We start from the raw sequence: 26,304 nt of genomic DNA on the forward strand, positions 1-26,304 counted from the left end.
AGGGGGTGGTAACGAGAATGCTAACGAAGACTCAGGTGAAAGCTTGAAGATTAAAAACCTCGAGAGCAAAATCAATACGTTGATTTCCGCTCAAGAGATGAAGAAGACGGGCATTCCTTGTCCCTACCCAAGAGAATGGGAATCAATCCCCTACCCGGCGATGTTTAGTCTAATTAACTTCACGCCATTCGATGGGAATGGTTCACTCACTCAGCATTTGATTTACTTCAAATCGCACCTGGGTGTCATCTTTGGTAATGAACCTCTGATGGTACGGTCCTTTGTTGGCACTCTTCGTAGAACCGCCTTCGATTGGTATCGTCGCCTCAAGCTAGGAAGCGTGAGCAGCTAGGACGACATGGAAACTAAGTTCCTCGCCAATTTCTTCGACGACGACACCGAAATATCCATCGGAACGTTACTTGATGAAAAACAAAAAGACGGGGAGTTGGTCGACACCATCGTCAAAAGGTTCCGGAACAAGGCGATGAATTGTCGGGACCCGATCACTGAGGAGTTCATTCTCCAGACTTGCCACAACAACCTTGCACTAGACGTGTTGGAAGTAATGGGAACAGCACCGTCTGACACTTGGAAAGACTTGAAGGTGCGCGGTGAACAAGCCGAACGCTTCCTCCGAAGGAAGAAGGCCGAGAGGAACCGACCGACGGTTAATCCGCTGAACTCAAACTTCGCCTCTCGTGGTAAGGGAAAGGCACCTGCAGCTGCTGATGGTGCTAATTAAACGTCACAACAGCAATCCCGAAGGTAGCAAAAGACTTCGGGTCTGAGACTCCAAAAAGAGTACTCTTTCAAGGACGAAGACGTTCCAGCCATCTTCGAATCCCTCCTTGAAAGTAACAAGATCAAGCTACCACCTATCACAAATCAGGAGGAAGCTGACAACACGACGGATCCAAAGTACTGTGCATACCACAAGAGGGTCCTTCATCCCACCAAGGATTGCTTTACTCTCAAGAATAGCATTCAGACCTTGGTTGAAGCCGGCGTCATAACGCTAAGGTAAGCTAGTTGAGAACGGCACCACTCCGACAAGTATAAGAGTATAAACTGCTTCTCGATACTCCGACAAGTATAAGAGTATAAACTTCTTATCAACACTCCGACAAGTATACGAGTATAAACTGCTTCTTAATACTCCAATAGGTATATGAGTCTAAACTGTTTCCCAATCTTGACGGAAAATTCCTGGAGAATCATATATTCTTAAGGATAACCCAAACATGCGATTGAGGATAACGTACTCCTCGTTATACCCAGTTCTGCAAGAAAGCTGGGGGTGGATAATTCGTGTAACGGGAAGTTCCCGAAAGAATGTTAATATTATTAGGGATAACCCGATCAATATGAACAAAGTGATGAACACTAAATCCCCCACCGATTAGACTAATTAACGGTGGGACCACCAAATTATATCAAGTTTAATCCATTCAAACTTCCGCTATGTTCGAGCACTCAACACTTTCGTAGTTAGAGTCCGGATGTAATGCTTAGAATTTTAATCTGTCACCTGGTCAAACATTCCTATAGTTAGGACCACAGCCAAAATCTCCTCTCGATTCACTCCATGAACGAGAGGTCCACTTTCAAATCGGGTGATCAAACCTTCCTACAGTTAGGATCACCTCAAACTCCTGCTTGGTCAAACCTACCTACAGTAAAGACCAAAACAACAATTCACTATCGATAAACGAGAAATTCACCTTTAGTTCGGTAATCAAACCTTCTGACAGTTAGGATTATCCAAATTTTTCGATTCTCGGAGTGGAGGTCCTACTCCTAGTTTCATCTTTTCGGATTCTGGGGGTGGAGATCCCACCTCGAGTCTCCTTTCCAGCTGAAGATAGAATATAAAATTCTTCTTCTTTAGTGTCGGGAGATAGAATATAAAATTCTTCCTCTCCCATTTTCGGTTTGTCTTTGCCCCAAGAGAAGACACCACCTTTTTTAACTCTCAAAATCTGTGCCTCACAGGTACAGGGAATTTTATCCCAAATACTAAGTAGGGATAAGTCAACACCTAACACGCGTTGCCGGTTTAGTCTTTCACCGATTGAAGAAGACACTAGAATTCCAGTCTAGGAAGTTTATCCCGAATCCTAAGCAGGGATAAGTCTGCGCCTAACACGCGCTGCCGGTTTAGTATTTTTCCGTAGAAAAAGACACCAGAGTTCGATTCTAGGGTATTCTATACTGAAACCTAAGTAAGGATAAGTCTGCGCTTAACCCGCGCTGCCGGTTAGTTCCTAACCGTTAAAAAGAACACTCGTCCGCATATTCAACATTGCGGCAGGTTGTTATTAATAACGCCAAAATCCATGCCTTACACGCATGGGGAATTTCATCCTGAATCCTAAGAAAGGATATGGAACGGATTTAGACAATCCGCATGCTAGCCTGACTCAAACGGTAGTCGGTAAAGGCTAATCAAACCCGTTGAAGGCTGGGGGTTAGCCAAAAATCCTCAAGTCAACGCCTAACACGCGTCGCCGGGTTGCCTATTCCCGTAACAAATGGTAAAGCCTATGTATTCAACATCATAGCACAAAGTCTAAGGGAGTTCATTCCTTTAGTGCAACGTCACATGCGGAACGGATTAAAACAATCCGCATGTAAGCCCGATTCAAATGGTAATCGGTAAGAGCACGTTAAATCCGTTGAAGGCTGTGGGTTAGCCAAAAACCCTAAAGTCAACGCCTAACACGCGTCGCCGGGTAGTCTATTCTCGTGAGAAAGACGAAGTCTACGTATTCAATATCGTAGCACTAAGAGCGTTAACTCTCTTAGCACAACGTTACATGCGGAACGGATTTGTACAATTCGCTTGCTAGCCAGACTCAAACGGTAGTCGGTAAAGGCTTATCAAACCCGTTTAAGGCTGGGGGTTAGCCAAAAATCCTAAAGTCAACACCTAACACGTGTCGCCGGGTAGCCTATTCCCGTAACAATGGCGAAGTCTATGTATTCGACATCATAGCACAAAGTCTCAGAGAATTCACTCTCTTAGCACAACGTCACATGCGGAACGGATTTAGATAATCCGCATGCTAGCCCGACTCAAACGGTAGTCGGTAAAGGCTTATCAAACCCGTTGATGGCTGAGGGTTTTCCAAAAATCTTATAAATACGAGAGTCAATGACGCATCAGCTTCATTAGTTAGTCTCGTGACTTTAGCATCCAACGACATTCGAAACCCTAGGGTCAACGCCGGTCAACGCGTAACCCTAGGTCAACGCCAGTCAAAGCGTTACGATCAGAAAGTTAACGTATGACGTTCAAAACCCTAAGGTCAACGCCAGACAACGCGTAACCCTAGGTCAACGCCAGTCAACGCGTTGTGATCAAAAAGTCAACGTACGACGTTCAAAACCCTAGGGTCGACGCCGGTCAACGCGTAACCCTAGGTCAGCGCCAATCAACGCGTTGCAACAAAAGAATCAATACTCCAATAAGGTATATGAGTATAAACTGTTCCCTATTTTTGGTTGAGAAGTTCCTGGAGAATATTTTTAAATATTCTTAAGGATAACTCAACAACACTACGCCGGACAACGCGTAGCAAATAAAGACTTAACGCCAACATTCAAGGGTCGGTTCTATGTTGAACCAACAAACATGAGCTAAAGATCATAAAATCAGGAATCGACTTCAAATTCGAAATTCCGACAACGGTCAGACAATAAATGCAGCACCGAAAACCTTACAGACATTCGACAAAGCATCGAATAGCCTGAAGGATTGAAAGAATCAAGAATAGAAGCTACTCCAAATGTCCCGAAGGATGGGACAATCATATCCAAAGTATTCCAGACTCTTCTATAAAAGAACGAGGCTAAATTACTTTGGAGGGCGTATCTGTAGGCGTATAAAATTGCTTATAGATCCCTTAGCACAACTCAGCACAAACCGACGAACTAACGAGGCGACGAGGTTAACGAATCGCACGCAAACAACGAAATAAATCCACTTGCGTGCGGAATCAAGCTAACGGGTTGAAGAATCAACGAGTCATCCATCCAAGGGCGGACTCGGAGGAATCACGATCGAATCAAGATCAGTTTCGGACTTGAACTCAGAAGTAAATTTACTAGCAAATCAGGAATCGGATCTACTGCCAAATCAGATCAACAAATCAGAGTCCGAATCAACCACGAGACCAGTATAAATAGGCCAGGGGTGTTCATTTGTAAAAGGTTGGAATTTTTGGAGGCGAAGCTCTGCTGGATTCAAGGCTCAGAATTAAGAAAGATTGAAGCTTTGAGACTTTGAAGACTTGATCATCCAGATCCGGTGCTCGGCGATCGTCAACGCCAAATAAAGGCGAGAGGAACCGGATCTCAAATCGGATCTCAGATCTATGCAGGCACACTCCGGATCAAAGCTTGGTCTTTGATCCTGAGAACTAAAGGCTACTATTTCCTTGGCGAAATAGTACCCTCGGCTATTATTTCCTTGGTGAAATAATACCCGTCGTATTGCGTAGATCCGACCGGATCTAGATCGCGCGGTGGTCCACGGATAAACCCCGTCGCAGGCGAAGAACCCACGCAAGCGAGCGACCGCAAAACAGGAGCTCGCGATTTGTTCGACAAAAGAGAAAAGTTGTAATTTTTATTTTCTTTTTTGATCTCGTTGTAACCGGATCTTATAAAAAGACCGGATCTTTGTAACCGATAAACGATTACTTGAGTGCAATGGAATCAATGAAGAAAGATACGATTTTTCTCGCGAACACCTTGTTAATAGTTCCCCCATCAAATTTTTTTAGTGTTATCATGGATTGAAACAGGGCGACCCCCTATCCTTCATGTTGTTTATTTTAGTGGTAGATGTGCTTAATAAAATGCTATTGAATAGTGTGTCTTCGGGTGATCTTTCGAAGCTCATCCTTAAAGGTGAGCTTAACTTAATTAAATCCCTCCAATTTGTTGACGACACTCTTATTTTTAGCAAGGTTAGTCACCATGACTTGGGTGTCCTCAAAACAATCTTCTATGTCTCTTAAAACATTTCTAGTCTTAGCATCAATTACGCCAAAACGAACCTCTCCTACCTAGGTAAAATCCCTCAAAAAGGAAAACATCTTTCTAACTTCTTAACTACACACTAGATTCTCTTCTGTTCTCTTACCTTGGTCTACCTTTTAAAAGAGGCGCTCTTAGGCGCGACTGACAACCATTGCCAATCAGACTCACTTCTGTTCTCTTCTGTTCTCTAAAAACCTCTCTTCATGGAAAAATAAAACACTCTCCATTAGCGACAGACTCACTCTCATGAATTCAGTTCTCTCTTCCCTTCCTCTTTACTATATATCCTTTTCAAATTACCAATCAGGCTCACCAAGATAATTGATAAAATTAAGAGGAACTTTCTACGGGATGGGAACTAAGAGACCTCTAGACCCAAATGCTTAGTCAGAATGGCAGTCAAGGTCTATAAACAACAAGAGGGGGGGGGGGGTCTTGGAGTTATCGACGCTTCCCATCTTCAACCAAGCCCTCCTATCTAAATGGATCTAGAAAATTCTTGATTGTAACTCCTTCATCGGTGGTGATGTGATGCTGATTGCCGCTGTTAGCCTGACCTAGGGGTTCACCGCTTCGAATCTTATTCTGACGCTCGCCATCCTCTAAAAGTTGGAGGATGACCTATGCAGGACGACTACCGTCATTAGTCAAGGCGTTGGGAGATATTACGACGTGCTCCCCCTCGTGGATCAGACATGTGGGCGGCCCTCAGCTTGCCCAACGATGCGAGCGAGAGCTCCCTTGGAGCGGTTAATGTACCGCCTAGAGGCGCTGGTGCACGCTAACCCCAAAGCGAGAGCTCCCTTGGAGCGGTTAATGTACCGCCTAGAGGCGCTGGTGCACGCTAACCCCAAAGACGAGCCGACGCCTCTCGTGATGAGTGCGTTGTTCGAGTGCGAAGCTTTGGCCAGGCGCATCCTGGAGAAGGAGGCCAAGCTTAAGCACCTATGCAAGCAGCATCGCGCCTTGCTGGCTAAGATGAATGCCTATCTTGATGCTACTTTCTTTATGGATGCAGGGTCCTTCGAGGGAGAGGAGAACCTGATGAAGCTCGAGCGTGAGAAAGTGTGGGTCTGTCGTGTCGCTGAGGCGGAGGCAAAGTCGCTTCAGATCCTTTGTCAGGAAGAGGAAGATGGTGCGGCTGCCCTCGCTAAGCTTTAGTAGCGACAGGAGGAGAAGGTCCGAGATAGGCACGCGACGTCGCGGATGTCAAGGCTAGGATCATCGCCTTCATCCTGTTGAAGTTAATTTAGAATATTTCTATTGCACTGCTGTAATTTTGCTAATGCTAGTTGCATCTTTGTCTAAAAACATGATGTGTTTTTTTAAACTCAGCTTGGAATGGCTCCTTATGCTTTTGGTTATTTACTATTTTGCATGCACAGCCCTTTCTTTATTTTTTGCGTTGACCTATGCTTTAGGATGTTTGGTTAATCCTTGATAGTCATCGTGTTTGACTTGTCTTTATCGAGTGTTGCTTGAGTCGGGCTAGCTGCGTTGTTGCCCCTCAGCGTAGTGAGTCGTCGAGGAGCTTATCTTAGACTTAATTGCTAAGATTCTCTTCCACTCTAGGCTGTTCACAGTGTGGGGTCGGGTTAACCCCGACTCTCGCGTTGTAGTTCAGGCAGGTTTAAGATATTAAAGATTAACAATCTAACGCAAACAGAGCAGTTGCTTGTGCATGCGACCAAATTAAGGTCCCAACAATGACCCGCAATTTGGCGGGTTGCTGTTTGGGGGTCGTGTAAAAATCAATATTTTTATACAAGGTTTTATAGGAGGTCCACAATTATTGTTGTGGTGTAGAAAGCTTTATGAATAGGTCCACATCATGTTTAAAAAAAAATGAGGGTTCTCAAAGGCCCACCTAGAAAGCCCACTTCACCCATGTCTTCGTTTAAGAGATTCAAGATGATTCTTTTTCTTTTTTTGGTTTTTTTTTAAAATCAAAATGCCGTGATTTTAGCTCCAAATCAAAAAAAATAACGTGGGATTTTTTTTAGTTTCCTTGTTTGTTTTTACCCATTTAACCAAATTTAAAAACAAATTCCTTAATTTTAGGAATTTTTAAATTTTTACTTTCCCCTTTATATATATCCTCACTTCTTCTTTCATATAAAAAAAACAAAAAAAAAAAAAGAGAAAAAGAAGCAACAGAGAACAAGAGAAGGGAAGGAGACGGACATTTGGTTTTTTTCTTTTGGAGTTCATAGTCTTTTCTTTGACAAATCGGCAAGCATTCTTTTCCTCAAATATTATATTTTTTTAGATTATTATTTTTGATTTTTGTTCATTCATGCAAACATTTTTTTTCACTGGATTATATATATTTTGCTATGAAATTTTAATATTTGTAAGTCATCAACTTGGTGTATGTATATGATAATAGGTTTAATGGCATCCGTTGTAAATATTTTGATGGCATGAGCTGTAAATATTTTGATGGCATGAACTGTAAATAATTAAAACTTTATGACAATATACATAACCGGTCATTGATGTAGAGTTTTAATATTTGTAAGTTATCAAGGTGCTGTATGTTGATATGATAATAGGTTGAATGACATTCGTTGTAATTAATTTGAGGGCAAGAGCTGTAAATAAGTATGACCAAAATGGTTCCATCTTTGGGATCTTGTACTTTTAATATATAGTTAGTTATTAAACTTTCGGTATAGATTTTGTTTTTTTCATTTGTGTGATTATTAAACTTTCGGTATAGATCTTGTACCTTTAATTATTTTGAGGTCATGTATATAGATTTTGTTTTTTTCATTTGTGTGATTATTAAACTTTCGGTAATAGCATGCAATTGACAAGGCTTGAGGGTAACATGGTTAGATATTTTGTGTCCGATGTAGTAGTCAATGGTTTGACCCTTTAAACCCATTCACTTTTTTTTTCTTCTTTGTATAATCCTAGGTTTCTGGTCATGTCTTTTTGGTTAAAAAAAATTATTTTGACTATTAGTTTGTTTACTAAATTTTAGACTTATATTATTTATCAAATTCTCTCTTTTTGTCCTTTAAAAAATATTAGTTCTCGTACCAGTTTTTTTACTTATATTAATTTTAGTGAACTTGTCAACTCATTTTGTGTAACTTGTTATGCTATGAAATAGATTGTGCGGTTGAATTCAGTGTTAATCAGTAAATGTCATCAAATAGGCTAGACTGTGCATGAAGACGTCTTCCGTCCAAAAATATAATTTATAAGTGTGTTTTTCATAGCATGGCTACGCTCTCGATATCGATATCCTGATATGTGATTTTCCTTGGCTATTATTATTATAGCATCGACTAGACGATGCACTCCTCTTGATTAGACATGTTTTGGACCATGGTTATCTTTCATAGTTTTACCGAAGCCGTTCCACAGAATCCCTGTGGTTAGTGCACAACATTTCATGCACAGTTACTTAGATTAAACAGACAACATGGGGTTTAATAAAAGGGGAATTGGACGGAGAATATAACATGTATATAAGCGGGTTTGTGCGTATTCTTGATATCCTGGTATATATATATATGAGAACTAAGGGCCCATCATGACTTGAAGCCGTGTTCCCGGGACGGTTTACGGGAAACCGACTTATATATATGAAATATTCTTCTCTAATTCAAATAACATCTAAAACAGTAATAACAGGCTTGTGTGTCTTGTGGTTGACCTATTTGATATCTATAATTAGCATTTTTTTTACCGTTAATGGAGTTTTTATTATTTTTCCATGCCACATTACACTTATACGTGCACTATTCCTTCATTTTACATGCTTGTTGGGAGTTTCCTGACTCCCCTGGGGTTTGTATGCCCCAGATTCGGGAACTGTTCTTTCTTCGCAGGACCGAGAGTATTTCGAGGGGCAGGCTCAGCTGCAGTGATCACCGTTCCTTCTATCAGTTCTCCAGTTCAGTTGTTTTAGGTAGTTATTTGGTTTAGTTTATTTTTCTTTAGCCCCAGTTGGCTCTCCAGACTATGGTGTATTTTTTTCTCTTTAGAGATTTGTGAACTTTTCATAGAACTATGGAAATTTTCTGATATTTCTTTATCTATACATTTCTTTTTTTATTATCTTGGTTACATGCTCTTTGGTATAGTTTTGGCTTTATCTGTATACAGGATGATCTAGAGGCGTGAATGCGATCGTATGGTTGTATTGCCGACCGAGTCATGCTCCGAACTATTACATTTTGGAACCGGGGCGTGATAAGGTTTTTATTGGTATCAGAGCCAGGTTTAGGAATTGTTGTGTCGTCCTGTATACACATAGAAACTAAGATTGAGCCAAAAATAGAGCATGTATAGAATGCGTCCTTTTCTTTTCAGAAATACATCCTTTGACTCCCATTTTCCGTGATTCTCCAGTCCTAAACTCGACCCCTCTTTTTTTAGGTGATCTCTATGGCCCCAACCCGTCGACCCGTCGCTCTAGTTGTCCCTGCAGGATACCAAGTCGATCAGGCTGATCTTACATAAGCGATTAGGGAGCTGGGAGCTCAAAATCGCCAAAGGGACGGGCAACGACAGGTTGCAAGGCCGGGTAATGTGTCTGATTTTTGGAAGCTCAACCCACAAAACTTTGCTAGGACTGAAGGCGGATATGAGGCTGAGATGTGGTTACAAACCATGGATCGCCTATTGAGGACAGCCAAGATACCAGATGACGACCGAGTCGATATTGTGCAGCTACAACTTAGTAATGTAGCCAGAACATGGTGGGATACAGAGGAGGAGAAGCTGCCTAAGCCAGTTTCATTGGAGACATTCCGGGAGAGTTTCCTAGAGGCATTTTTTCCGAAGACAGCTCGTCTTGAGATGCAAAGACAGTTTGTTATGCTAAGACAGAGAGCTAGTACTGTAGATGAGTATGCAGCAGAATTTTCCAAGCTCAGCAGGTTTGCCCTGGCGATGGTGTCGAATAAGGTGGATAAGGGACAAAGGTTCATGCAGGGTCTAAATTTTGAGATCCAGACTCAGATTTATAGTCAGAAGGGGGTTGAGACTTATGCGGATGTCCTAGAGGCAGCTCGGAAAGCAGAACAGCTGATTGGGATCATGAGCTCAGTGAAGAGAGGGGAAAACAAGCGCCCTGCAGGACAGAACTCAGGAGGCAACCAGCAGAAGCCTCAAACCGGAGGAGCACCAGCCAAGCGCCAGCAGATAGGGACTCCAAGACCAGCTCCACAACCAACCAACATGATTTGTCATTTATGCAGCAAGCCGGGGCACATAATGAAGGACTGCAAGAGAGCTAACGGGTTATGCCTAGCATGTGGGGCGGCAGATCATCAGCTTTCCACTTATCCCAGTAAAGGAGTTTTAAGAGGATATTCAGGTAGAGCGATAGTGCCAGCAAGGCAGGCTAGACCGGGTGGGCAACAGTTGAGGCCACTACTTCCTACGCAGCAGCAGATGTTTCAAGGACATCAGAGGGGTCAGCAATTTCAAGGCCAGAGATAGTGGAGAGGTCCTCATTTCTAGCAGTCATATCAGCCATAGTATCAGCAGGGATGCCCAGGACATTATGGTTAGCAAACTCAACTGCAGCAGAGACAAGGTTGGATTATGACACTTACCACTGAGCAGGCAGAGGCATCTGGTGATGTAGTCACAGGTATTATTTTGGTTTACTCAGTGCATGCATTTACCTTATTTGATTCTGGAGCATCGCACTGTTTTATATCTGCTCAGTTCGTTACACGACACACCATACCCTATGATAGTTTAGATGCAAGCTGGAGTATACATACCGGTAGTGGGGTGTTAATATCTAGTAGGGAGTGTAAGAAATGCCCAGTGGTAGTTTGTGGTAGGGAGCTAGTTGTAGACTTGTTGGTGATTGACACTAACGGGTTCGATATCATTTTGGGGATAGATTGGCTCTACAACTTCCATGCGACGATCGGCTGTCGACGTCGAAGCGTTGTGTTCAAGATACCAGGTCACCCAGAGTTTGAATTCATGAGCAGAAGCAAAGTGATGGAGCAGCCAGAGCATCGAGCTAGCATGGATGAAGTATTAACCTGTATAGAGGTAGAGGAGAAGCCCATACCAGAAATTGTCGAGGAATTCCTTGATGTTTTTCCTGATGAGTTACCGGGTCTACCACCAGATAGAGATATAGAGTTCGTCATTGATCTTATTCCAGGGGTTGCACCCATCTCAAAACCACCCTATCGAATGCCAATAGCAGATTTAGAGGAGTTGCGGAAGCAAGTCCAGGAGTATCTTGATAAGAAATTTATCAGGCTTAGTACTTCACCTTGGGAGCACCAGTGGTGTTAGTGCCAAAGCTGGATGGTAGCAAACGGATGTGTATTGACTACAGGGAATTGAATCGGGTCACTATCAAAAATAAATACCCAATTCCCAGGATTGATGATCTTTTCGATCAGCTCGGAGGAGCTAGGGTGTTTTCTAAGCTGGACCTCAGGTCAGGTTATCATCAGCTGAAGGTGAGAAATGAAGACATACCCAAGACCGCATTTCGAACACGGTACGGGCACTATGAGTTTTTGGTGATGCCATTCGGAGTGACAAATGCTCCATCTACATTTATGAGTTTGATGAACAAGGTGTTTTCCCAGTATCTTGACCAATTTGTTGTGGTATTCATCAATGAAATTCTTGTGTACTCCAAGACCAAGGAAGATCATGCAGAACATCTATGGACGGTGTTGCAAATCCTACGGAAGGAGAAGCTTTATGGAAAATTAAACAAGTGTGAGTTTTGGCTGGAGCAAGTGTCTTTTCTGGGGCACGTAATTTCAGGAGCGGGTATCTCTGTGGACCCGAAGAAGGTTGATGCGGTGTTAAGATTGGATCCACCTACATTTGTGACAGAAGTACAAAGTTTCTTGGGGATGGCTGGATACTATAGGAAATTCATAAAGGATTTCGCTAAGATTGCAGGACCACTTACTAGGCTGACTCAGAAGGTGGTCAAGTTTGTGTGGGCTCCAGAGTGTCAAGCAGCATTTGAGGAGTTAAAGAAGAAGTTGACGTCAGCACCTGTTTTGACAATCCCGGATGAGTCAGGAGGATTTGTAGTGCACATAGATGCTTCTGGTTTGGGTTTAGGTTGTGTTTTGATGCAACATGGAAAGTGTTTGTGGAAAATTTGCAGTAAAAGAAACGAAGGAAAATTGATTTGTATTCCTTTAATCTCAGTTACAATTGGATTTCCAGATTACAAAAGAGAAGAGAATGATCTGGATTCTCCCCTTTGTTTAATTCTGGGTTCTTCACGGTGGCGATGAGATGCCTCCCTCAAATGCTCGCGTCGAGTTTGCTTCTCGTTGACGATCCGATGTCTTGTTTCACTGGAACGTGGTCTTCTCCTCACGATTCGATGTTGTGGAGAACTCTGAATGAGTTTAAAACTCTATGAAAGAGTTGATTTAACCGAAAGTCGGTTATAAGCCAAGGATGAAGAAGATCTTGTTGTCGATCTCCAAAGCTCCAACCGAAGGATGAAGGGTCCTCTTTTCGTTGCCAAGAAGTTCCAACAGACCCCCCTAACTGAATTGATTTTTAGTTATTTATAGGGGATTAAGGGGTGTAACCACCTCCTTAATTCGCTCCTAAGTGGGGCTAATGGGATGTAACCGCCCCTTAAATCACTCCTGAGTGGAGTTGTGATCCCCTCAGATCGTGGGAAACGGTTTTGAAACCGTTCAGCTCGTGTTTGAACGAGTCAAACGCAAAATCCATGTTCTGATGCGAATTCTGCATTCAAACGCAGTGTTTGGAAGCTCAGATGCAGCAATTTGGAAGCTGCGTTGGCATCTTGTTGAAAGCTGCGTTTGACAGCTTGGGAGCTGCGTTTGGCGGCAGGTGAAAGCTGCGTTGATAGCTTTCGGAGACTGCGTTTGTGGCCGAACATGAACTGCGTTTGCAGCTTTTGGAGCTGCGTTTGCGGCCGAACATGAGCTGCGTTGGCGGCCGAATCTGAGCTGCGTTTGCGGCTTTTGGAGCTGCGTTTGCAGCTTTTGGAGCTGCATTTGCAGCTTTTAGAGTTGCGTTTGAGCTGCGTTCGTGGCTGTGAACGCGATGCGTCTTGATGCTGGTGTGCGGGGAGGACTTCCACAGTTTGATTTGAAGAGACCGTCGATTTGTAGTCTCTTTCTGTCGAAGCGTTGCAAAGATCGTCATTTTGTAATCTTTGCTTTAGCTCTCTGATATATGAGAGTCGTCAGATTGTAACTCCCGATGTTGATTATGAAGGCTGTTTGATTAGAGCTTCCATCAGTTGTCGTGAAGGTCGTCAGATTGTAACATTTAGCGATCTACGTGAAAGTCTTCAAATTGTAACCTTCTGAAAGTCGTCAGAGTGTAACTTCCATCATTGGTGTTTTGATGGGGATCAGCTATCTATTGTGATTTTTAGACAGCCTACAGAAAGGTAGTAGCTTATGCGTCTAGACAGCTAAAGACGCATGAGAGGAATTACCCAGTTCATGATCTGGAACTAGCGGCAGTTATTTTTACATTGAAGCTATGGCGGCACTATCTTTTAGGGCAGAGAGTGGAGGTGTACACAGATCACAAAAGTTTAAAGTATATCTTCACCCAGAAAGAGCTCAACATGAGGCAACGTAGGTGGTTAGAGCTTATGGCGGATTATGATCATGATTTACAATATCACCCAGGACGGGTTAATGTAGTGCCAGATCATTTGAGCAGGAAACCTATGGCGATGAGACTCACCAGACAGCGGGAGTTGCTAGCTGAGTTTTGGAGGATGAACATGGAGGTTATATTGCCTTGAGTAGAGAGACAGTTGATGAGTTTGCAGTTATAGTCAACCCTGGTGGACCGGATCAAGGCTACCCAGTTCGAGGATGCTCGATATCAAAAATTTAATAAACAGGTGGAGTCTGGGGAGAGAACTGATCTACAAATACATGAGGATGGATCCTTGCGATTTCGAGGTAGGTTATGTGTGCCTAAGGGCGATGTTAGAAGAGAGCTGTTAGAGGAGGCGCATAGTTCAGTGCTTTCTATTCATCCAGGAGGAACAAAGATGTATCGGGACTTGAGAGAACACTACTGGTGGCCAGGAATGAAGATGGAGATAGCCCAATTTGTGTCCAAATGCCTTATATGTCAGAAGGTGAAGGCTGAGCATCAGAGAACAGCTGGGTTATTGCAGCCCCTTCCTATTCCTGAGTGGAAGTGGGAACATGTTACGATGGACTTTGTCACAGCTTTGCCGAGGAGCCAGAAGGGAAACAACGTCGTATGGGTAGTAGTAGACCGGCTCACAAAGTCAGCTCGTTTTATACCATTTCGAGTTAGACAGACGACAGAGAGTTTAACGGAGTTGTACATGAGGGAGATAGTACGCTTGCATGGGGTACCAGTTAGCATTGTTTTTGATCGAGACACCCGATTTTTATCACACTTTTGGAAGAGCTTGCAGCAGTGTCTGGGGACTAGACTGAGTTACAGTACAGCTTACCACCCACAGACAGATGGACAATCAGAGAGGACTATACAGATTCTGGAGGATATGTTGCGGGCATGCATGTTGGATTTCAAGGGCTCTTGGGAAGACCAATTACACTTGGTGGAGTTTTCTTATAATAACAGTTATCAGGCCAGCATCCAGATGGCACCTTATGAGGCATTATATAGGAGAAAATGTAGATCTCCTACCTGTTGGGATAACATGGGCGAGCGGCGTCTGCTAGGTCCTGAGATGATAGTGCAGACAATAGACAAGATAAAGGCAGTACGGGAGCGCCTTAAGTCAGCTCAAGATTGACAGAAGAGTTGGGATGATGCTAAGAGGAGACCTCTACAGTTTCAAGTTGGAGAGCATGTTTTCTTGAAGATATCCCCAACCAGAGGAGTTATCAGATTTGGCAGCCGCAGGAAGCTTAGTCCACGTTTCATTGGTCCTTTTGAGATATTGGAGAGAGTAGGAGAGGTGGCATACCGACTAGCTTTACCTCCGTCGTTGGATGGATTGCATAACGTGTTCCACGTATCACAGCTTCGACGATATGTACGAGATGAGATACACATCCTAGACATCGCAGAGCTTCAGATTGGGACGAACTTATCATATGAGGAGCGACTTATAAAGATTTTGGACAGACAAGAGAAGGTCCTCAAGAACAGAACCATTTCGCTTGTATTAGTATCGTGGGAGCGAGAGGACGATATTCATCAACGCTATCCAGATCTCTTTACTACAAGTAATTTTTAGTTCTTATTATGGTCGAATAAATTTTGAGGACGAAATTTTCTTTTTTGTATGTGGGTAGGATGTAATAATCAATATTTTTATACAAGGTTTTATAGGAGGTGCACAATTATTGTTGTGGTGTAGAAAGCTTTATGAATAGGCCCACATCATGTTTAAAAAAAATGAGGGTTCTCAAAGGCCCACCTAGAAAGCCCACTTCACCCATGCCTTCGTTTAAGAGATTCAAGATGATTCTTTTTCTTTTTTTGGAATTTTTTTAAAATCAAAATCCCGTGATTTTAGCTCCCAAATCCAAAAAAAAATAACGTGGGATTTTTTTTTAGTTTCCTTGTTTGTTTTTACCCATTTCACCAAATTTAAAAACAAATTCCTTAATTTTAGGAATTTTTAAATTTTTACTTTCCCCTTTTATATATATCCTCACTTCTTCTTTCATATAAAAAAAACAAAAAAAGGAGAAAAAGAAGCAACAGAGAACAAGAGAAGGGAAGGAGACGGACATTTGGTTTTTTTCTTTTGGAGTTCATAGTCTTTTCTTCGACAAATCGGCAAGCATTCTTTTCCTCAAATATTATATTTTTTTAGATTATTATTTTTGATTTTTGTTCATTCATGCAAACATTTTTTTTTCACTGGATTATATATATTTTGCTATGAAATTTTAATATTTGTAAGTCATCAACTTGGTGTATGTATATGATAATAGGTTGAATGGCATCCGTTGTAAATATTTTGATGGCATGAGCTGTAAATATTTTGATGGCATGAACTATAAATAATTAAAACTTTATAACAATATACATAACCGGTCATTGATGTAGAGTTTTAATATTTGTAAGTTATCAAGGTGCTGTATGTTGATATGATAATAGGTTAAATGGCATTCGTTGTAATTAATTTGAGGGCAAGAGCTGTAAATAAGTATGACCAAAATGGTTCCATCTTTGGGATCTTGTACTTTTAATATACAGTTAGTTATTAAACTTTCGGTATAAATTTTGTTTTTTTTCATTTGTGTGATTATTAAACTTTCGGTATAGATCTTGTACCTTTAATTATTTTGAGGTCATGTATATAGATTTTCTTTTTTTTCATTTGTGTGATTATTAAACTTTCGGTAATAGCATGCGATTGACAAGGCTTGAGGGTAACATGGTTAGATATTTTGTGTCCGATGTAGTAGTCAAGGGTTTGACCCTTTAAACCCATTCACTTTTTTTTCTTCTATGTATAATCCTAGGTTTCTGGTCATGTCTTTTTGGTTAAAAAAAAATTATTTTGACTATTAGTTTGTTTACTAAATTTTAGACTTATATTATTTATCAAATTCTCTCACTATTAGTTTGTTTACTAAATTTTAGACTTATATTATTTATCAAATTCTCTCTTTTTGTCCTTTAAAAAATATTAGTTCTCGTACCAGTTTTTTTGACTTATATTATTTATCAAATTCTCTCTTTTTGTCCTTTAAAAAATATTAGTTCTCGTACCAGTTTTTTTTACTTATATTTATTTTAGTGAACTTGTCAACTCATTTTGTGTACCTTGTTATGCTATGAAATAGATTGTGTGGTTGAATTCAGTGTTAATCAGTAAATGTCATCAAATAGGCTAGACTGTGCATGAAGACGTCTTCCATCCAAAAATATGATTTATAAGCGTTTTTTTCATAGCATGGCTACGCTCTCGATATCGATATCCCGATATGTGATTTTCCTTGGCTATTATTATTATAGCATCGACTAGACGATGCACTCCTTTTGATTAGACATGTTTTGGACCACGGTTATCTTTCATAGTTTTATGGAAGCCGTTCCACGGAATCCCTGTGGTTAGTGCACAACATTTCATGCACAGTTACTTAGATTAAATAGACAACATGGGGTTTAATAAAAGGGGAATTGGACGGAGAATATAACATGTATATAAGTGGGTTTGTGCGCATTCTTGATATCCTGGTATATATATATATAAGAACTAAGGGCCCATCATGACTTGAAGCCGTGTTCCCAGGACGGTTTACGGGAAACCGACTTATATACATGAAATATTCTTTTCTAATTCAAATAACATCTAAAACAGTAATAACAGGCTTGTGTGTCTTGTCGTTGACCTATTTGATATCTATAATTAGCATTTTTTTTACCGTTAATGGAGTTTTTATTATTTTTCCATGCCACATTATACTTATACGTGCACTATTCCTTCATTTTACATGCTTGTTGGGAGTTTCCTGACTCCCCTGGGGTTTGTATGCCCCAGATTCGGGAACTGTTCTTTCTTCGCAGGACCGAGAGTATTTTGAGGGGCAGGCTCAGCTGTAGTTATCACCGATCCTTCTATCCAATCTCCGGTTCAGTTGTTTTAGGTAGTTATTTTGGCTCATGTTTTTCTTTAGCCCCAGTTGGCTCTCCAGACTATGGTGTATTTTTTTTCTCTTTAGAGATTTGTGAACTTGTCATAGAACTATGGAAATTTTCTGATATTTCTTTATCTATACATTTCTTTTTTTATTATCTTGGTTACATGCTCTTTGGTATAGTTTTGGCTTCATCTGTATACAGGATTATCTAGAGGCGTGAATGCGACCGTATGGTTGTATTGCTGACCGAGTCATGCTCCGAACTATTACATTTTGGAACCGGGGCGTGACAGGTCGACTAGAGCATGTCGCCCGGCAAGCCGCCCTTAATGAACATCGTCGCATACGAAGACGATGATGTCAGGATAATCGAATCGTTCAGGGATGTAGGAGTGTGACGATTGATTGTTGTAGGAGTCGTCCCATGGTAGGTTGCTACCCATCGATTGTTCTAAGAGAATATTAGAATGCTCAGGATAGGTCGGGTCATTTAGGGACATACAAGTGTGACGACCGATCAGAGTAGCAACACGTCGCATGGTAGGTTACTACTCCTGCCTTGTCATTCATTGGAATGACGGAGCCGGCTACCAGAGGTAATCATTAACCCAATAGAATCTTGTTGCGATTAGAGCAACTATGAGGGTCTACCATCCTATGGGAGAGGATTAATAGGTTGATGTTGTCAGAGGTGATAGTTAACATGACTTGGTTGTTTGTTGCGATGTGAGTAACTCTGTAGGCTTACCATCCTATTGGAGAGGATTGGTGTAGTTGATTTTGCTAGAGGTAATAGTTAACGTGACTGGATTGTTCATCGTGTCGTCCTATTGGAGAGGACTAATGGGGAAAACTTGAAGGAAACTGATGGGGGTACATAGTTAACCTGATAGTTTTTAGAGATTCATCGTCCAGTTGAATGAGACTGATGGAGAAACGACTATTAGAGGTGGGGATTTAACTTGATAATCAACTTTGGTCCTAACTGCCGAAAGGTTTGACCAAGTGGGGATCTGGGTTATCCCTAAGAACACTATATGTAGCGTCTTATAGGGGTTTCCCGTAAGCGGTGGCTCATACTCGTGAGTATGTCAGAATATATGAAGTAGGAGTAGTTTAGCCTCGTGTACCAGTTAGAGGGGAAAATGGGCAGTTTAGACTTGTGCACTTGTAGTAGTGAAAGGGTAGTACTAAGGATAGTACTTCTTCAAGAATTTGCCATTGATAGGCATTATGATCTTATCGCCATTTGGTTTGACGAGGCGATAAGCTCTGTTCAAATAGACTGTCTCTATCACAAACGGTCATTCCCATTTGGGCTGGAATTTACCTTTCTTCTTGGAAGTGAGAATCATCAGTCGTCGAACAGCAAGTACCAATTCTCCCTCCTTGAAGGATCGATGCTTGACTTTCTTGTCAAAGGCCTTAGCTATTCGAGCTTGGTAGAACTTAATGTGTTGTTGGGCTTCAAGCCGCCTTTCATCCAACACTTTAAGTTCCGTGAGACATCATTGATGATTATCCTCGATCGTCATTCCTATCGCTAGGGTGACGTAGAGGGATGGAATTTAAATCTCTAATGGTAACACGGCCTCACAGCCATATACCAATGAGTAAGGTGTGCTGCCAGTCGACGTGCGAACCGTTGTGCGATATGCCCATAAGCTCTCGCCAAGCTTCTCATTCCAATCACGCTTGCTAATGGAAGTTAGCTTGGTTAGGATCTTAATGATTGTTTTGTTGAAGGCCTTGGCCCAATCGTTCGCTGAAGGGTTATAGGTTATAGAGGAAAGGTTCTAGATTCTGAACTTGTCACAGAACCGGGTGAACGCATGACTAACGAATTGTGTGCCGTTGTCATAAATGATACATCGAGGTACGCCGTATCGATATATGACGTGATGTTTGATGAACTTGATCACCTCATTGGTTTTGACTTCTCTTAAGGGGACGACTTTGGCCCATTTAGAGAAGTAGTCAGTGATTGCCAGAATGAACCAGTGACACCTTGCTGATGGCGGGGATATCGGCCCAAGTATATCCATTCCCCATGCTTTGAACGGCCATGACAGTGCTGTCATATGCAGGTCTTTAGAAGGTCGGTGCATTTAATTGGTGTGAATCTAGCATGCGTGGCATCGTTTGGCATAAGCAACTGCGTTGCTAACCATTCCTAGCCAAAAGTAGCCTATCCTCCGTAGACGATCTCACAGCTTAGGTCCGGGCTAGTGAGCTCCACAGGTGCCATCATGGGCTTCACGTAGCGCTTCTTGCGCTTCTGTCTTTAAAAGACATCGGAGTAACAAGCCCTCATATGACCTACGATACAATGTCTTTGTGATCGAGTCGTAGTAGAACCTTAAGGCACGTCGGCGGACAGACTCTCGCTCCTTGGCATCTTTAGGTAACATGACGTATAAAACGTAATCGATGATCGGGAGACACCAGTCTTTCAGGTCAAGTTGATCCGGAGCCTGGTGAGTAGCGTTCGCTTCTAGAACGTCCTCTGGTCGAAAGAGTCGTCGACTCGCTAAAGTGACACATTGAGTTGTCTATAGCGGTTGAGCCAAGTTAGTCGCTAAGGATGCGAGGGCGTCCGCGTGTGTGTTCTTGGAACGAAGCACATGCTCAATGCAGAACTTTACGAATGACTCAACTAGTTTGGTAACCTCTTTGTGAAGCGGGATTAGATCGTCATTCTTAACCATGTTTTCTCCCGTCATCTGCCTAACGATGAGCTGAGAGTCGTCGTAGGCCTCGAGATGTTTTATCTCTAACTCTTTTTCTAGCTTGAGCCTAATGAGTAGCGCATTATACTCAGCCAAATTATTGGTATAGGGCTCTGTTAAAGAGAAGGCTCGAGGTAATACATGGTTATGCGGGGAAGTGAGGACGACCCCCACTCCTGCAACAATAGATCTGCTTGTGCCGACGCGAGATGTACCATCGAAGAACATCTGCCAAACTTCTGCTGGGGAGGTCACGTTGACTTTGGGGGGTTCATTCGGTAAATCTTCGAACAAGTTAGTTTTCACCCCCAGCGGATGACTGGCCATGAGATCACAGATGGCCTGCCTTTTGACTGATTTTTGTGGCATAAAGTGAATGTCGTACTGAGATAGTAGGAGTGCCCATCTAGCCAAGTGTCATTTTAAGGCCGGGGGCTGTGCCATGAAGACTCGGATGGGGTTCCTCCGGGAAATGACATGGATGGTTTGGCCAACTAGGTAATGTCGCATCTTTTGGATGGAAAATATCAAGGCCAAACACTCCTTTTTGACCATAGGGTACCATCGCCTGGCGCCCTGTAGAGTTCTACTCAGGTAGTAGATGCCCTGCTCATGGCCGGCATCGTCATTCTGTGCCAAGAGAGCGCCCAGAGAGTGCTCCATGGCTCGTATGTAGATGAGGAATGGCTTTCCTAAGATCGGAGCTGCCAGGACGGGGGGGTTTGAGAGGTAAACTTTGATCTCCACAAAGGCCCGCTGGCAGGGATCGTCCCATATGAAGGAGATACCCTTCTTCATCAGTTTGGAGAAGGGTTGACATTTGCCCAAAAGATTTAAAATGAACCTCTGGATGTAAGCCAATCGTCCCTGGAGACCCCTTAATTCCTTAAGATTCTAGGGCGGCTGAAGCTCTTGGATAGCTCGTACCTTATCCGGGTCGATTCGGATTCCCTTTGTTGTGACTACGAATCTAAGGAATTTACCACTGGACATCCCTAAGAATGACTTCGTAGGATTCATCTTGAGTTAATGAGATCGCATGAGTTCGAACATAACCCTCAGGTCTTGGAGATGGTCATCTTTGCTACGACTTTTTACGACCAGGTCGTCCATATAGCATTTGACTATCTTTCGCAGATAGTCTTGAAAATCATGCTCATGGTGCGTTGATACATTGCACCAGTGTTTTTGAGTCCGAAAGGCATGACCGTGTAGCAGTACATCCCCATTGAAGTCCTGAATGAAGTGTGTTTTTCGTCATCAGGGTGCATCTTGATTTGATTATACCCTGGAAACCCATCCATAAAGGACCATCCTCTCAAATCCGCACGTGTTATCGATGATGACGTTCGTGATGGGAAGAGGAAACTCGTCCTCATAATTCAATGCGAAGACATCAATATATTCCCGTATGAGGGCTATGAGGTCTTATTTCTCTTGGGAAGGTAGACTACCGCTGATAAATATGGGCTTGGGGTTGGTCTCCTCGCCCATGTTTACTTGGAGGATTTCGTTCTCGGTGGCCGGTTCACGCTATTCGAAGCGACTACTCCACTGAGCATTAACGTGGCGGTCCCATGTCTCGTCGTAAAGCAGGACCTACCCATCCTCTGTCATTTCGACGGGATCAGTCACAGTCATGTTGACTGTTAGGTTATTGAACAAGTCCCTCACGCTGACGTCTGAGTGTAGGCGTATAAAATTGCCTATAGGTCCCATAGCACAGCTCGACGCCGATTTAACAAACGGACCACCGGGCGACGTATCCAAACAAGACCGTTAGCTCGCCAACGCTGAAGCCAAGCTATACGCAACGGAGCAGGTTAACGAGGCGACAAATCGCACCCAAGCATTGGAATGCATCCACTCGCACGCGGAATCAAACCAATGTTTAGGTGAATCACCGAGTCATCTAAACAAGAGCGAACTCGGATGAATCACGATCAAATCAACATCAATTCCGGACTCAAATTCAGAAGTTGGTTTACTGCCATATCAGGAACCCGACTCACTGCCAAATCTGGAATCAAGTCAAAGAGTCGTTGCCAAGTCAATCAACCACACAAGAGAACCAGAACCGGAAACAAAGGACGAAACGGACAAACACCCGGGGACTCGGCCGAAACCGAACCACCCCAGGGTGGCTCGGCCCAAGCCGAGCCACCCTGAGGTGGCTCGGTGAAGGCCGAGCCACCCATGGGTGGCTAGGCTCAGAACTGTGCAAATGCACAGTTCTGAGTGTCTATAAATAGGCCTTGTGCTCATTTGTTTCAGAGGTTGGAAATTTTGGAGAGAGGCGAAGCCTTGCTGGATTGAAGACTCAGATCTAAAAAAGATCACAACTTTGAAGGCTTGGAGACTTGGACTTTCAGATCCGGTGCTCGGCGATCACCAACGCCAAATAAGGCAGGAGTTCGAGAGGATTGGATTTGAGATCTACACGATCACACTCCGGATCTAAGCTTGGTTCTTAGATCCCGAGATTCGAGCGGTTGTTTCCTTGGTGAAACAATCCCTCCCGGCTATTATTCCCTTGGTGGAATATTACCCGTCATATCGTGTAGATCCGACCGGATCGAGATCACGCGGTGGTCCACGGCAAATAACCCCGGCGCAGGCAAAGAACCCACCAAAGCGAGCGACCGCAAAACAGGAGCTCGCGATTAGTTCGACAAATAAGGAAAATTGTAATCTTTACTTTGTTTTCTTTGATTTTTCATTGTAACCGGATCTTATAAAAAGACCGGATCTTTGTAACGCATAAAGTTGTTAACTGAGATAGCAATGATATCAACAATGAAGAAAGCTACGATTTTTCCCGCGAACAATCTGGCGACCACAGTGGGAGCCAACAGCTTTACTGCCGAAGCTGTCGCGTCGCAGCCGCGGATCCCGATCCCGGTCGAGGAGGAGGTCGAGTACGAATTCGACCAACAAAAGTTCGAGGAGTATCTGTCATCCTCGTCCGAATCCACCTCCCCTCGCAAGTCCAAGTCTCCAAAGCTCTCTTCCAAGAGAAAACTTCGTTGGTACGAAGAAGTTGAAGCTGCCAACGAAGATCTCGCCCCGTTTGATGCCGAAGCTGCATCGGGTGAGATCTCTCCTTCCAACCAGGTCAGATCTGCTCTGGCCGAATCTTCCGTTGCCGAGGGCGTAGTGACTCTCTCAAAGAGAGCCCGCCAAAGGCAACGTCAGCGCCTTGCGAAACAAATCGCAAAGGCAATGGAATCTGTGGACGGGATCCGTTACAACACGGATCTGAAGAACAGAAGAGGCGAACGACCTCAACAACCAATGAATGGCAACTCCTCCAAGCCACCAACGAACGAATGGATCCGTGTCAAACGGAACCGTTCAACGCTGGAGGATCGCATTCAGAAGCGCCGCGCACTCTCAGCACAAGCACGAGCTCAAGTTCAAGAAGCCCGTAGAAGGTGGCAGAATGGAGTAGCCAAGAAATCACCACTAACTCACAAAATATGGAGGCCAAAGTCCAAAGTGGTGAGTCAGGCCGAGGATCGACCTTTACAGCCTTCAAAACGAGTTCAACCTCCCGAACCATCCCGAGGAAGGAGGTCAATCTTGGAGCGCCTCGGTCCAATTCCCGACGAGCGCAACGAAGTCCATGAACGCTCGGGCCCGATGAAGAGGCTCCGAACTAATCAACATGCTGGGGGTCGACACAACCCTCAACATGACAAAGAGTTTACGGCACCCAAGCGCACTACCTTGCGCATCGAAGTTCGGGAGCCCGCTGAGAATTCATGTCTACAAAGGCGTGTTTCGAGGCGAGTGACTCTCGGAAGTCCAAATAAGGCAGTTTGCTCTCAGAAGGAAACGTTGTCATCCGAGGATGATAACGTTATACCTGGGAAATCATGCCAACACGCGATAGGTTACTCCGATCAAATGGACGAGTTGTACTATCGTGCTGGGGGTACGAACAAAACAAGAAAAAGAAGCCCTCAAGGGCTCGAAACTCAGTGCCCATGTGCCAAGCTCATTCGGGTAGTACTGTCTCAATGCAACTGCATCAAGGGAGTCCCCGAGAGAATTTCAGTGTTCGAAAGGCTCGGCACCGAAACGCCAAAACCAAGGCATAGGCGCTTCCGGCAAAGAAGAACAGTGGTTAAGGATGGAGAATTTCCGAAGGTCACCGCCAACATGACCAGCAAAGAGACATCGACACAGATTGATCTCAAATCGTTTCTGGAAGCGTCCCGGCGTGTAACCCGTCTGCAGTCCGGAGCCATCGCACGAGGAACTTATGGTAGGGTTCGGATAAGATTGCCTTCGGAAGATGAAGAATCGGATTCCTGCTCTGCTGTCGCATCGGACAATACAGTGTCCAGCGAAGGACAACCCCGCGAGTCATTCATGATAGGCGCGGAAGAAATGGCCAAAATGCTTGAAGACGCTTTGGCTAAGCAGAAAGAAAGTTTTAAATTCGAGATGGAGACGGCCATGCAGCAGATGAGAGAGATGCATGAACAGCAAATCCAAGCATTCAGGAACCAACAAGGTGAACCAAGCCACCGTAACCAGGTTGCTCAGGAAAAGGAGCACGCGGATGGGGATGAAGCTCACAATGCCAATAACCCTCCCATCAATGCAGGGGGTGGTAGTGAGGATGCCAACGGGGATACAAGTGAAGACTTGAAGATCAAAAGCCTCGAGAGTAAAATCAATACGTTGCTGTCTGCTCAAGAGGTAAAGAAAACGGGCATTCCTTGTCCATACCCGAGGGAATGGGAATCAATCCCCTATCCGGCGAAGTTTAGTCTAATCAACTTCACGCCGTTCGATGGAAGGGGTTCCCCCACCCAGCATTTGATTTATTTCAAATCGCACCTGGGTGCTATCTCTGGGAACGAGCCTCTGATGGTGCGGTCATTCGTCGGCACTCTTCGCGGAGCTGCCTTCGATTGGTATCGTCGCCTCAAGCCAGGAAGCGTGAACAGCTGGGATGACATGGAGACGAAGTTCCTTGCAAATTTCTTCGACGACGACACCGAGATCTCTATCGGATCGTTGCTCGACGAGAAACAAAAAGACGGGGAGTTAGTCGACACCTTCGTCAAAAGGTTCCGGAACAAGGCGATGAATTGCCGGGACCCGATCACCGAGGAATTCATTCTCCAGACTTGCCACAACAACCTCGCATTGGACGTATTGGAGGCAATGGGGACAGCACCGTCTGACACTTGGAAGGATCTGAAGGTGCGCGGTGAACAAGCCGAACGCTTCCTTAAAAGGAAGAAGGCCGAAAGGAACCAACCGACGGTTAATCTGCTGGACTCAAACTTCGCTTCCCGTGGTAAGGGCAAAGCACCTGCAGCTGCTGGTGGTGCTAATCAAGCGTCACAACAGCAATCCCGAAGGCAGCAGAAGACTTCGGGTCCGAGACTCCAGAGAGAGTATTCCTTCAAGGACGAAGACGTTCCAACCATCTTCGAATCGCTCCTCGAAGGCAACAAGATCAAGCTACCACCTATCACGAATCAGGAGGAAGCTGATAACACTACGGACCCAAAGTACTGTGCATACCACAGAAGGGTTGTTCATCCCACCAAGGATTGCTTTGCTCTCAGGAATAGCATTCAGACCTTGGTCGAAGCCGGCGTTATAACGCTAAGGTAAGCCAAATAAAAACGGCAAAACTCCGACCGGTATAAGAGTATAAACTGCTTCCTGACACTCCAAAGAGTATACGAGTATAAACTGTTTCTCAACACTCCGAAAAGTATACGAGTATAAACTGCTTCTTAATACTCCAATAGGTATATGAGTCTAAACTGTTTCCCCACTTTTGACGGGAAGTTCCTGGAGAATATTAAGCTAATATTCTTAAGGATAACCCGGTTAGTTAACTGATAATAATGTCCGAACCAGTTCCGCAGAGGAAACTGGGGGTGGACGATTTATGTAACGGGAAGTTCCCAAAA

General features: G+C 43.7%; 1 protein-coding gene across 1 annotated transcript; it reads left to right on the top strand.

Moving 5' to 3' along the window:
* Nucleotides 9,679-10,512, top strand: LOC109840265. The gene has a single exon (XM_020408842.1). It carries the CDS (start codon nucleotides 9,679-9,681, stop codon nucleotides 10,510-10,512), a length of 834 nt encoding a protein of 277 aa, XP_020264431.1.

The sequence above is a fragment of the Asparagus officinalis genome, chromosome 1, assembly GCF_001876935.1.
Source record: "Asparagus officinalis chromosome 1, Aspof.V1, whole genome shotgun sequence".
Taxonomy (NCBI): Eukaryota; Viridiplantae; Streptophyta; class Magnoliopsida; order Asparagales; family Asparagaceae; genus Asparagus; species Asparagus officinalis.

Coding starts and splice junctions, on each gene's coding strand:
- LOC109840265 (XM_020408842.1), top strand. CDS start 9,679: ATGGATCGCCTATTGAGGACAGCCAAGATACCAGATGACGACCGAGTC.